Source organism: Gopherus flavomarginatus, chromosome 6, assembly GCF_025201925.1.
Source record: "Gopherus flavomarginatus isolate rGopFla2 chromosome 6, rGopFla2.mat.asm, whole genome shotgun sequence".
In the NCBI taxonomy this organism is placed as follows: Eukaryota; Metazoa; Chordata; order Testudines; family Testudinidae; genus Gopherus; species Gopherus flavomarginatus.
This window is the reverse complement of record NC_066622.1, coordinates 25486047-25500530: the sequence shown is the minus strand read 5'-3', so window position 1 is coordinate 25500530 and position 14484 is coordinate 25486047. Positions and strand designations below refer to the sequence as shown.

The 14484-nt window shown below is 38.7% G+C and overlaps 1 protein-coding gene across 4 annotated transcripts in view; it reads right to left on the bottom strand.

Annotated features, from left to right (window-relative positions):
* The window catches only part of DNAH12 (dynein axonemal heavy chain 12), a 159719-nt gene that overhangs the window by 6895 nt on the left and 138340 nt on the right, over positions 1-14484 (bottom strand). For 3 of the 4 annotated variants that reach the window (XM_050958411.1, XM_050958410.1, XM_050958414.1), the window contains 7 exons: positions 12161-12311; positions 11417-11670; positions 10132-10272; positions 5292-5429; positions 4090-4323; positions 2546-2734; positions 1193-1296 (listed from right to left, as the gene is read on the bottom strand). In XM_050958411.1, coding sequence (XP_050814368.1) covers positions 1193-1296; positions 2546-2734; positions 4090-4323; positions 5292-5429; positions 10132-10272; positions 11417-11670; positions 12161-12311 — 1211 coding nt within the window. Of the gene's footprint in view, positions 1-1192; positions 1297-2545; positions 2735-4089; positions 4324-5291; positions 5430-10131; positions 10273-11416; positions 11671-12160; positions 12312-14484 lie in introns of those variants that run through there. The other variant, XM_050958412.1, reaches the window with a different exon arrangement.

Below are 14484 nucleotides of genomic sequence, written 5' to 3'. Positions count from 1 at the left end.
TGAAGACCTAATGGGGCATTATGTTTTATGCATTGCTTTTTGAATTTCATAGTCTCTTGCCTATACTGTCCTGGCAAGAAATTAAAACCAGAACCCTAAAAATAATAGAATCACAGAATCGTAGGACTGGAAGGGACCTCAGTAGGTCATCTAGTCAGTCCCTTGCACTCAAGGCAGGATTAAATAATAACTACACCATTACTGACGGGTGTTTGTCTAACCTGTTCTTATAAACCTCCAGTGATGGAGATTCTACAACCTCCATAGGCAATGTGTTCCAGTGCTTAGCTGGAACAATGTACAATATGTGTATTGAGTAGATGGGGGAGGCAGGTTTCAGATAATAAAAGAGGAGGAAAAAGGAGAGGGAGAGAAAAAAGGGGAGCTTGGAGAATGAATTAAGGGATCAAATAGAATTATAGCAAAGAATTATAGCAGTTTTGTGAGAGAATTATGGGGCAGAGGAGGAAAGATGAGTGGGGGAGAGGTCAAGAAGGAGAAAAATAAGAATGTCAGGAAGAAATAGGGAGCAGATGGAGACAAAACAGGAGAAAAAATGGGACCTTGGGCAAAGTGGGATGGAGACTGGGGACCCAAAGGAAAAAAAAGGGTGGAGGATTATGGTTGACAGCAAAAAGAGTGGAGGTGAGGGTATAGGAAGAAAGGGGCAATCAGGGAAGAGAGAAGGAAAGTGATGGGGCACAGATAGAGCAGATGAGAAAATAATAAAAGAGAGAGAAATATACATAAAGGCGGAAAAAAGAAAATGATACAAGCACAGAAACAATGAGACTAAAAAGAAAAGGATGGACGGAATAAAGAAATGGAAGTGAAAAATAAAGCAATACAAGCACAACCCTGCAAAGAACCTATTACCAAACTTTTCTTTGGCCCCTCTCCCCCCCGGCATACCTTATCCTCCAATTTATTTGCCATTTAGATATTTTTCCTTAAATCCAACCTATATTCTGCCTTGTCTAATAAAGGAAAAGTGCTGGGAATGCATAAATGCAGACACTACTGCAGGCGATTAGATTGAAGCAATAATAATAATAATAATAATAATAATAATAATAAAAGGGTCTTCAGAATGGAGTCTAAAGAGACCACACTGGATGCCTGGCAGAAAAGGGATCTGCTGGGAATGGGTTGATTGAAAGTACATTTGAATTAAATTAATTAATTTCCTTACTTGTTAAACCTCTCCATTTCTTGCACCAACACTGTGTTCATACTTTCCTCATATCTCACAGGATACTTATGTAGAGAAGTTTCAATGTCAAAATCATTTGGAAGCTGCAAATGTCAATATATTTGGACACATTTTGATAAGTGCACATTTTAATTTAAAATGGTTTCAAAGAGATATTAAAAGCAAAGAGTCCCAAAGCAACCACAAAAGTTCCATGGTGAATGACTGATATTCAGTAAAACACCCCATTGAATATTGGTTGGTCAATAAAAATATCTTGAACATCATTGAAAATGTAAAAATAAATGTAAATGTTTTAATGATTGCGAAGTTGCTTGCAAGATTGAATTGACGTTTTCCCCAGGTTATTTGCTCTGATTTCTCTCCCTTCTATTGTTAGCTGTTTGACACTCCCGCCCACCACTTTATATATGGCTGTGGGCTCCCCACAGTCTGATAAGTGCTTTACTTTCACTTTGTGTTGGACAGCTCAGTACTCCCCTTGAGTTTTTCCCCAATGCAAAATGAAACTTCAGAATCAGAGATGTAGCACAGGGATAGGGAGAGAAAGAGAGAACCATACTACAAAGTCAATGTTTTATTTTTTAAAAATCACTATTCTATTCAGGTTATTATGCCATGCCGATCACCATGGTATCTGAGTATTTCCTAGCAAACAAGGAGATTTAGGTTAATTGGACAGGGTTAACTTTCTATTCCACTCCCATCCCTTGAGCATGAGATCTGTGAGAGTTTTTGTTTGTTTTCTGAGTAAGTTAACGTGTATTTTTCTTAAGGGATAAATGATCTTATGTTTGGAATGGAACTTAGTAAGATTTGGTGTAGTTCTTATGGAGAGTGAAGAACATAGCACAGCATGGGGCTAGACCCCAAAAGAGCCCTATTTCCTGCTTACACTAGCTTTGCCCTGGAGGTGCACAATTCCATTATTTCTGAGGAGTGGAGGTGTCAAAGGTGGTCATGGTCCTTGTAGAAAAGTCTTTTAGGTGTCCTGAGCCCAGGCCAATTAGTGCTTTGCAAATAAGACCCAAGAACTTAAACTGAATGTAATGTTCTAGGGGAGTCAGTGGAGAGAGTACAACTACAAGTTGCTCAGTAACGGTATTTGCTGCTGAGAAAGTGTGTTGTTGCAACTGCATTGTTGCAATCCCAAAAGGAGGTGAAGAAGGCATTCCTGTGGCCACAGGTCCCTTTGTGGCCCAATCATCTGTCCAGTTGCCCATTACCATTTTGCAAATGAAAATCTCAAGGAAGAACATTAAGCTGGCCAGGTAATGATGGCAGTATTTGTTATTCTAATCAATTATTATGCTATCTGTCTTTCTATATTACCTTAATGAGAATATCATCAGCAATTTCATACAGAGTGCTGTCACCGCCTCCTGAGGAGCCTCCCTGTGTGCCTCCTCCTTGTGTTAGTATCAGAGATTCAAAGAGGACTTTTGTTTGCTGGAGATCCTTTGAAATATCCACATTTTCATGCAACCCAAACACCTCTGGCTGTTGACTAAATGGAAGATTCTATGGCAAAACATATTAAGTAAGCAATACATTTCATTAGTTAAATCAGTTCATTAAGGGCCTGATCTTAAGCTTACTGATGGAAAGATTCCATTAGCTTCAGGGGACATTGGATTAGGCCTAGAACCATGACCTCACAAATAGTGAATCCCTTGACAATGGCTTTCTAGTCTTTATAACAGGGCCCTATTATCTACCTGTTGATCTCCTCATTAACTTGTACACAGTCTGGTGTGCAACAAAGTCTAGGGTGTTTCAAATCACAAAGCACTTTAGATCACAACATACCTGCAAGGGATCCAAGGAAAGGAAAGAGGATGGGCATCAAATGAAAAATGAAGCACACACAAAAGCATTATTTTTAAATGTTGAGAGGCTCAGACCCAGTACCATGCTTCGTGTAACATGTTTGTAACCTCTCAAGGCTTTGCCACTAACTTTTGAATTTTTTGTTGATCTGTGAATCCTACATAAACTACCAAGAAAAAATTACAGCCCCATGCATGACCAATAGGATCTGGGTAAACTGTTTCTCTTTCTTATTTCTGGGTTAGCCATCTTCTGCACAATTCATAATTCCAGAAACTTGTTGCTAGAAAACCAACTCCTGGCCTCCACGCAAGAGAAGCAAGATTTGAAGCAGGGTTCTAAGGAGTAGATGCTCTAAATGAAATTAGCACCAGATATTTCACCCAAATCACTTTGTGGTTTGATCCTGTTAGATTTCACAGTCTAAGGAGAGTCTGGCGAGGTCAGTGCTTAGAAAGGAGATGTCTCAGAAAACACCTAGCACAGCAGGGAGTAACATTTGTGATTCAATGTTATAGGATTCTTCTCCTTGGGATTGTACTGAAGCAATGCATGGACTTAGAGTTCAATAAATATCTTAAGACACTTTCTGCAGGACTGCTATCCCCAATGTTCTGCCTAATTCCAACTAAAAGTAATTATATTTGATCTGCCTAAATTCCCTTGAGGTTTCAATTAGACATAGTATTCTTTACTTTCTATTCAAAATTAATGGTGGACTGCTCTACAGCTTCCGTGCTCTACCCAGAAGCGGCTGTATTTCAGGGATGTCAGGTACTGAGAGAATTATCATTTTGTAAAACAGTTTAAGATCTTTGGAGCAAAGGCATTATAAAAGAGCTAAATATTATTGTTCTAGATGTTCCAGCATTTTAATATTAGAAAATGAATTTGTTACATTCATGCAGAAGTAATTTTTTTTAACATTAATGGAATATCAAATTAAAAATGACACATCAGTGAAAATATTTTCTTTTTGCAATATTCACTAATGCAATTAGACCAAATATTATGTGAGCTTCCATTGTACAAAGAAACCAAGTTACCTTAATAAATTCAATGTAGTCCTCATAGGTGCCTTTTGGTGGTGCATAGTAGTTGCCACTGGGAGAAAAGGTGAACCGTGGGTTTTCAATTATATCTGGATTATAAAAATCATCCAGCATAGTCATTAGTAAACGTCTGTCCCAATCATCTGTCACTCGTCCTCCATAGTTACATTCACCCGTAAGGTAAGATATAGCTTCAAACGGAACATGGTCATATTCATTTATGAACAACTGAAACAAAGAAAACAATAAAACTAAGACACTTCACCACCTTGAATCCCAATGAGGCTCGTAAATCAAATCCTATAGTTAATTAGAGAAACAGTGTGATCTGCCTTTTATTATTAAATAGGAAAGGAGCGGAGAGGCCCACAGAGCAAGAGTGGCACACAGTGTGGAGAGAAGAGTATGCTCTAACTCATACAGAGCTGTAGTAAAAGTTCTTCCCCAGTGCAGCAGCAAATTCAAACTCTGAAGTCTTCACTCAGGTAAAATTCCCATCTGAGGTTAATGGGAGTTTTACCTGAGTAAGATCTGAGACTTAAAGATTTGTCCCAGGATTAACAAATCATCCAATTATTCTTACAGTATTTAAAACTGTGTGTTTTCTGTAGCCTGATTTTTCTAGCAAAGGCATGTTTCTTTCTTTTACCAAGTCTGCTTGGATGCTCAGAGTATCTTGCTTTTAATCTTCAAAACATTTGTCTCTTTCAGTGACTCATCATTAGTTTTTTTCCAGGAGCTCAAACTCAACATTTGTAATTCCCACCCTAAATTCTCTTATCTAGATTGGTCAACTGGTAAAATATTCTCAGGAGTCCTATAGAGCTAGTCAGACAGGACAGCCCTGGCCACTGGCTGTGTATCAAAATTTCCTTTGACTAAGAGCAGTGAGCAGTTTGATGGCATCTACTAGTTCGATAATATCTACTTGATAGTGAGACTTCCTTTGAAATATAGTTTTAACTCTGTTATACGGAGTTCCAAATGGCTCTGTGAATTTTTTTTAGAAAATTTATCTCAATCTAATGAAGAATTTCATATTTTTATAAATATAATATGGTCTGTGTTATTTATTTTTGTCTCAGTAGCAAGAGAAACCTGAACTAAAGTTGTGGAAACTTGTTTATGATTGTGTGATTGATCATTTAACACAGCCATTTCTGTACTGTGGAAGCAACAGTAAATAAAGACTTTACCTGCAGTTGTCTGATACTGATTCGCAAGTCTGATTCATTAAATCCATATGGGATATTCCAACCAAGAGGGCCAAACTTCTTTCTCTCCTGAACAAGAGCATGAAAAAAGCAAACTCCAAAGAGCAGTTTTTCCCATGTCTTTAAGAAAACAACAACAGAAAGTATTAACTGGCATGGCTGCATATGGTCTTTAATTTATGCAGATGGCTGAAACAACAAAAGCAGTGTGGAAAACATTTTATTAACATTTTAAATTCTCTGTTTTTGGATAAAAGTACTAGCCTATGACTAGCATGAGGGTTTTTTTAAAAAAATGTTATTAGATAACTAAACAACAATATGGAGTTGACAGTTAACATGTTGAAGCCTATTCCTGCAATCCCTGATTAGTAGGTATAATGTTTACACTGCTGAGTAGTAACACTGAAGCCACTGGACTACTTGGGGATGTGTACACTACACTGAGTTAAGGATTTGCAGGATTGGACTATTATTTATTAACTAAGGAAATGAAGGTTACTTACCTGTAACTGGAGTTCTTCGAGATGGACTCTGCATACTCCCACCCTGACCGGTGCAGCAGGAATGGTAGAATAGTACTTAGCAGTGTTTGTTGGAGCCTCACATGTCTCTCCTGCCTCTCTCCTCAGTGAACATAGAATGTTCCTGGGCAAGGTTATAAAAGGGGCATAGCACTACAGCTGCCTCAGTTCCTTCCTCTGCAACTCCAGATCTTTTGATAAGTAGGACTCAGAGGCAGAGATGAGAGGTGGGCAGAGAACATGAATATGCAGAGTCTATCTCAAAGAATTCTGGTTACAGGTAAATAACCTTCATTTGAGTGTCCTCTGCATATTCCTATTCATGGGATAGACTAACAAGCAGTAACTCAGACCCAGGATGGTGGGAATATGGAGTCCTCATTAAAAACACAACTGAAAAACTTCCTTGCCAAATTTTGCATCTGATCTAGATTCTAAGCCTAATGTCTGGTGCTTAGTAAATGTGGACTGTATTCCATGTTGCTGCTCAGCATATTTCTGTTAAGGAATATGTCCAGAGAATGCCATAGCAGCTGCTTTTCATCTAGTAGAATGAGCATTAATTCCTTCAGGAAGAGGGAGACTCATCAGATTATAAACATCCTTAATACATAACCTAATCTGTCTTGTAAGAGTATGTACAGTGATCGCTCTCCTTTTATTCCTTTTTTCATAAGAGATAAGTGAATTGGGAGATAGATAAAACTAACCATTTTAGGCAAAGTAGAAAGCTAAAGACCTTCTAACATCTAGTAGATGTTATCTAGCCTCCCCACCTTGAGTGAGGTTTGGGAAAAAATAGTGGCAACATTACAGATGGAGGTTTATTCGAATCTAACAGAACTTTCAGTAAGACTCTTGGGTATGCACAGAGTATTATTTTATCTTTATTAAAGACAGTAAATAGTGGATATGCCGTCAGTGATTGTAATTCACTTATGCACCTTGCTGAAGTGATAGCTATCAAGATGACTGTCTTAATGTATAACTAGGGTATTGTACAGCTCCCCAGAGATTCAAACAGATGTTGCACTTAGTGTAAGCACTAAATCCCAAGATGATATAGGCTCTCTAACTGGTGGAAATAGAGTATTAAGACCTTTCAAGAATCTTTTGACTACATCATGAATAAAAACCAGTTTACTATCTCTAGAGACATAGACATGCTGAGATTGTTGAGAGATTAACTTTGACTGCTGACAAAGAGAGATCCACTCCTTTAAGATATAATAGGTACTACAATATATAAGTAATTAGAGCTGTAGATGGATCTACATCATACACAGAAACCAACAATAAAAAGTTCTTAACTGATAGCAACATTCTGTCCTTCTCCCAAAAGAATATTTGCTAACCGCCTATGCTCCTCAGGGAGAGTATTCATGAAATACAACATTTTTTCCTGACAGGATGACACTGATATCTTGCCATTACAGCTTAATGGTTCACTATTTTCATATCTGAAGTGGCTGAGGAAAACATCCAGTCTTTTCCCTTCCTTATCAGAGGGGATAAAATAAGCCTGAGCATGCTTTCATCTATGCAGTGCAGCCTCTACTACCAATGAATTAGGAGAACAGAGATATGAAACACAACATTTCCCTCCTGGGAAAACAGGTAAAGGTCATTAGCCTTTTTTAACATAAGCTGAGCTATGAGGGTCATTCCAAATTGCTTAAAACTGGTTGAGATAATCCTTCCACTAAAGGATTTGTCTAGTTGCTGCTTCTAAAATGTGAAGATTTCTCAATAGGAATCAAGGGAATCTCTAACGTCCTTGGAAGAGCACCACATCATCTGAATGTGATGAAGTAGCAATCGCCCCTACACTTCTGTCTGGAGAAGTTAAGTTCAGAGTCTGGATAGGACTTTTGGATCTCTAGCGATTCTTCTTCCTCAGAAAAAATGTCTCTTACCACTGTAGACATTCTATCAGGACTCTGATGTACTATCAAATCCATATCCTTGGGTGTCTGATGCTAGAATGTCCTCAGTATCGAGTTGTCAATTCTTATATCTAAGAGTATCTTGAAAAGGTACAGGAGAAGGCCAGTGAGACCACATAAACTAGTGGTGGGCAACCTGTGGTCCATCAGGGAAAGCTGCTGGTGGGCTGCCATATCGTTTGTTTACATTTGCACAGCTGCCCGAAGCTCCCAGTGGCCACGTTTCACCGTTCCCGGCCAATGGTAGCTGTGGGAAGTGGTGTGGGCCTGGCCACAGCTTCCTGCAGCTCCCCGTGGCCGGGAATGGCGAAACGCGGCCACTGGGAGCTGCAGGCGGCTGTGCAAATGTAAACAAACGGTCTGGTGGCCTCCCAGCGGCTTGCCATGATGGGCTGCAGGTTGCCCACCACTGATGTAAACCAAGGCGAAGCCTGACAATCTGGCCAAAGCCCCATACTCTGATCTGGCTAAAAATATCTCTGCCCTACAGATCTGGGAGAAATGACTGAACTTGCTTAAATTGATGAGCATGATTTCAATTTCTTCTTTGGATCTGTTGTCTGATCTCAAGCCATTCTCAGTCCTGAGGGAAGTGAAGATAATAACCGACTAGGCTGAATAAAATATAATAGAGAAAAACCTTTTTCTGGAGACCCAGAAGGAGTCTTAAGTGGTGGATATATGGGAGAAATCCTAACTTCTTCAAATCTACCTTCTCTTCTCTATCCAGTAAAATTTTCCTTTCCTATTCAACTGACACACGGATTCATTACCGACCAAGAAGGAGACAGATCCGATCAATGAATCTGTGCTATAACCACCAACCACTGCAGTCAGATCCTTCTTTTAAACCTTCACAACAGGTTTGTTCATCTTCTCTCTCGAACCTGTCTCCTTCGGACCTGAAACAATCAGCTCCAAAGAGTATCTTCTGGTTTTAGACAGAGTCATCACTTGGGGAAGGTTCTTTAAATAGCACTGGATCGGATGGACCTTTCTCACAGATTGGTTCTTGATAAAAAGAGGCCAACACCAATAAGGATGGAGTCTGTGTTCTCACTATTACAGCCTTGTCCTTTTCTTGTGGATTGCTCTAGAAACAGAGTTTGATCCCACAGTCTGTTGAGCAGTCTTGATCTTTGGGTGCTTCACACTTCTAGATTCCTTAATGCACAGCACCAAAGACAAGTAATTTTCTTTCTTCCAGACTTGCTTGGAGTCAATGAAAGCTTCTAAGATTTGCTAGAGGCTTGCTCTCTCTTGGTTCCAGGAAATTTCACTGACAGAGTTTCCTGGAGTAAGATAGTCTGAAGCCTGTTCTGTCTTTCCTTCTGGGCTCATGTCATGAAGGTTGAGCAAATCAAGTATTTTGAAGGTGAATGTCTTTCGACCAAATATGATAAACACCCTGCATGTGTTTTTGCCACCAGAATCACAGCTAGGCATGAGACGTACCTCTTAAATCCTAGCTTTTTAGCCTTCAGCTGTGTCATCTTTTTTTCCTCCAGCACTGAAGAACTTATTTCTAAATTAAATCTAACACTATATTAACACTAACAAACCAGTCTAATTATAACCAAATAATATATGGATCTGGTAGAATTCTGGAGGAGCTCTATCTTCGTTCAGCTGGTTGAAGTTGGAGGGAACTAAGGCCTCTGGAGTGCCACACCCTTTTTATATCTTTGCCCTGGAACATTCCCATGCCTCAGAATAGTACCATGGCTGGGTTTGACCTCCAATTCCCTCACTGCTACTTGTTTAGCAGGTGTGTCTCACTAATGGGCTGAAGGGACCCTGATGTTTGTTTTCTCAAGTTTTGCCTGGAAGGAACTTATTTCATTGTTTTCTTCAGTTTCCATTTACCTATTGCAGCTCTATAGGAAGAAAAGTCCTTTGTGCTAATAGTGCACACTGAGGACATATCTTATCACATATCTTAAAGAGCTGGGAGGGTGGACTAGAGGCTAAAATGAGTGGTATGGTGAAGCATGTCTCATTCATGCTCCATTCTCACAAGGATGGGACTGGTTGAAGATTTCATTTCAGAACCATATTTCATGGGCAGAGCCCAGTGGGGTTGCTCTCTGTCTGGGGACCCATAATTGCCACTGTTGTAGGAATCAACCAAGTTGGGCTAATGTTATTGCAGTGTAACCAGTGTGGGGATTTCCATCTGACAAAATGGTCATTTAAGCTATAACCATGTGTGAAATATTTTATTCACTAATTATTTATCCTCTGTGCAAACCTTAGCTCATAACTTTAGGGAACACTTTAGATTAGAACCTTCACTGGACATAACAATGAGTAAATAAATATATCAAAAATGTCAAAGAATGAGCAACTTACTTGCTCCTTTCCAGGGCACCCAGAGAAGAAGACGGGATCAGAAACAGGATCTGAGAGATAAGACTGAAGTAGATTTAACCGGAGACCTGTAGGTGATTCATTTGTCATCTTTACTCCATTCTGCAGAATGATTACAGGAAACTAGACAAAATAAATAGAAACACTGCAACAGGAGAGTATGGTGATGTCAAAAAAACCCAATAAAATGAGATATTTCCAGTATAAATATATTTGCATTTTTAAAATAATTTCTTGATGTTCGAAGTCCCATAAATTAAATATACCTGGGCGAAATTCAGCCCTTGGATGCAGGTGTGCAACCTCTTATGGACAGCAAGAAAAGCTGTGTGAATGCGTATCCACAGTCAAAATACAGTCACTTCTGTTCAGCAGACTTACATTCATGCCAAAAATGTTTAAAAGCCTGCTCTGTAATTTTATATTTTCTAATATCATTAAAAAATTGTCCTTTGTTGATGAAATTATGTATCCTCTCACATTACTGTTCCCTTTGTATGCTCCCTCTCTCATTTTTACACCTTTCATCATTGCTTCCTCCTACACCTGGAACAGTCTTTCTGATCTTATCTACCAAGAGCCTCTTCTCTCTTCCTTCAAATCTTCCTTAAGGTCTGCTTTTTTGAAGAATATTTTCTACCTTTTCCTCTTTCCCAATAAGTATGTGTTTGCAGGTGCAAAGCCCTAGCTTGTAGGCTTCTCAGAGGAAAGAATGTGCCTTAAAATGTTTGCAGAGCACTAAGCAAATTTATGGTACTACATAATCAATTTAACAATAATATATATAGGTTTATATGTGTATATATATATATATATATATAGGTTTACGACCTATATAGATAACCTTTTAATTATGTATTTTAAAATTCAAATTTGAAAATGCTGATATTTACACTATTAGATGAAAGCAAGGAGCTGCGCTTTCACTAAAAATAGTACCTTTCTGCAATACATAGTGTTTCATCAGGATTTGTTCCAAAAATAGTCAAACAGCAAAAATTTGGACCTGGACTTAGAGGAAAATTAAACAGACTTCAGGAACTACATTCTGTTTTAATATATATTGACTATATTTTGATTATATGTGTATATTCACAACAATCCTTTACTTAGAGAGATTTTTTAAAAAATGTACACCCACTTTGTGAGTACAAGTTTGAAAATCCAAGCCAAAATTGCAGTGTGGTTATCCTATCATGTAATACAAAATGGTTTATTACAGAACACTATTATTAAACGTAATTAGGTCTACTGGGAATAAAAGTACCTTGGGTGATGGATAACTGGTAAGCCAAAGTCTGAAGAATGGATGGCAGGTGTCACTATTAAATTCTTCACAGATTTTCTCTAGCATCGGCATCCAGGAGACAGCAAGATGACAATTCTGTAAACAAACCCAGGTCCCTTCTTCCATTCCTTCTCTAATCATTTTTGTAGCTATAGGTCCTTGTCCCTGTCCCAGCGAGATGGCTTGAAACTTATTTCCAACCATGTTTTTGTCATTTGCAAATTTCAAGAGATCTTGGATGAAACATGCAATCTTTTAGCATTTATTAGTTAAAAAGACTGCTTTATATTTGATATAAAAAAAGAACTATACTACTATTTTGTTAAAATCTGAAAGTGCAAAACAACGATATATTATTTCGATAAGAATTTTGTCACAATGCATCAAACTATTTGATTTTAAAATCATATCCCTTTTATTCTGCAAGACAAAATTCTACCAATATGATTTGGTAGCACTTTACACCTATTTGGCACAGGTGCAAATGACTCTATAAGGTGCAAAGAGGTGGAGAATCAGACTCTTAATCTGAAAAACTTGACGTTTTGACAGGTCTTTATCTGTCAGTGATTCAAAGATGGGAAAATATCCCATAGTGGATAGTATCTGAGGGGTAGCCGTGTTAGTCTGGATCTGTAAAAGCAGCAAAGAATCCTGTGGCACCTTATAGACTAACAGACGTTTTGGAGCATGAGCTTTCGTGAGTGAATAGTGGATACTTACTAGACATGGGATCAGCTCCTGGAGACAGCACAAAGATTAGTGGGATTGTTGAATTTGAATCTAAGTAACTTTTTGTTAGATCAAATGGTGGCGGCTCTACAAACTTCTTCCCCAGTTTGTCAGTTACAAAGATTGTTATTGCTGGACTAATCTGTTTAAAAAAGCAAATATACTAGTAAGCACAAATATAACATAAAATCAGATTTGGTTGGATACACCGTATCATCTTTCATATTTATGGTAACCTAAATCATTATACAAACAGTGAGTTGGATACTGATAACGTAGCAACTCAATAGCTATATCTCACAGTCAATGTATACAGTTCACATTCACTCTTAGAGACCAATCCATGGTTGCCCAGCAGCTCCTTTGTGCCAGCTCTGCCAATATAAAGGGGCCACAAACATCCACGAGTCCACTGCAGAATACTCACAGTGCAAGCGGTGGGCAGGAGAGAGAGAAAGGGAAAGGCCAGCAATTCTACACTGCAGCAAGATGGCCCACTGCAACCAGGGGGCAACTCAGGGTTGCCTCAACCTGCACAAGGGGCCAAACTGGCCACTCAGCAGCCCCAGAATTTAGAAGGTGCAAACTGCCACCCCACCGTTCCTGCACTAGGTGAATCAGGGCCTTGAGACTTTTAACACAAAGTTTGTAGAAGTCTCAACAGGTCTGGAATTTGAGTTCATTTAATATTCAAAAGCTTGGAAGCTTATTGAATATTTCCATAATACTGAGGCCTTATCTACTCGGTTACACTGCACTAACTTGCCAATCCCCAAATAACTCCTCCAATAGACACCAAACGGGTTGTGTTCTTGGGTTGTAGGCCTCACCTCCAATAACTTGGTCTCCTCTTCAGAGGACAACTGGGTGTACTCCCCCAGTTTCTTATGCTTTAAATGCCTACTTCCAGTGCTTGGATGGTTATTTCCCAGTCTACGCACAAGAAACCCAGCAACCCCTCATAGATTCAGGAGATGGCAGGATGGAGTGGGGGTGAAACGCCATCTCAGTAGGTGAGGTACAGCTAACAAAAAACAATATTTTTTGTTAGCTGCAATTTCTTCAGGCTGTAGAGCACCAGGCCTCAAGCAGTTGCCATTCAGTGTGACACAGGCACAACATATATCCAATTTGCTGACCAAAGTGGCTGTTTGCTCATAAATTCTAGTAAAAGTCTCTTTTTGCCATGAAAAAATGTATACTGCATGTATAGTTCCACTAACTTTTAAGACCCCTTATTGCTGTACAGATTGATTCATGAGGAAATATATTTATGAAAAAACTTGCATGTCAATTTTTATTCCAAATGTTAATTCTGCAGTTTTACGCGCTGTGAAGTACTAAATATAGTCAATACAGATGAAAAACAACAACTTGTGATTGTCCTTACAGTATTATGACTCAGACAATAAAAAAAATTAAGTGTTCCTGAACATATATTTGAAACAATCAAATAGTATAAGAATTTCATATCACTAAGAAGAAGAAAATATTAAGAGATGAGTAGTATTGGTAAACCAACACCCCAATTTTACTTTTAGAGTTATATTCAGCCATCATCTATAATGATCAATTTATAAACATAGGCTAAGGATATTTAGGTAGAAGTAGAACACATCAGATGACCTGCACAGTTATATCACTGAAATTCTAGCAGTTTGAAGTGTAGGAAAAAAAGAAATCTTAACAGGACTTACTGCACTTAGGTTCTATTTAATCAGTTTTGTAGTTAATAGAAAGAACAGCTACTTGCTTTATAATAACTGCGGTTCTTCACAATGTGTTGCCTATATGTATTCCACTCCTAGAGCATGTGTGCTGGAGACTACTATTTTTTGGCCAGCATTGTCATGTGTGGCTGTCCAAGTTGCTGTTGTGGAATCTAGTACAAGGTTAGGGTTAGCTGGTGCCAGGAATGATTTTTGCCATGTTGATCTTTAGGCCCAATCTGATAAACAGATGAGGGGTCTAATGAAGGATCTGACACATGGAGCCCCCACTTGCTTCAGTGACTTCCCTCAGGTGAGCCAATCATCGAGGTATGGGTGCACCTGTATGCCCTAATTTCTCAGGTGGGCTGCCACTACTGCCAATCATTTGGTAAAAACTCTTGGCACTGTCGATAATCTGAAGAGGAGGACCTTGTATTAACAGTGGGAATCTACTACTTGGAATTGTAAATATTTTCTGTGTATGAGGTGGATCATGATATGAAAATAAGCATCCTGGAGGTTGAGAGACATAAACCAGTCCTAGGGGTTTCTATATTACATTATAAAACTCAATTACTTCCAGAGGCTAAAACAGGCTTTTAG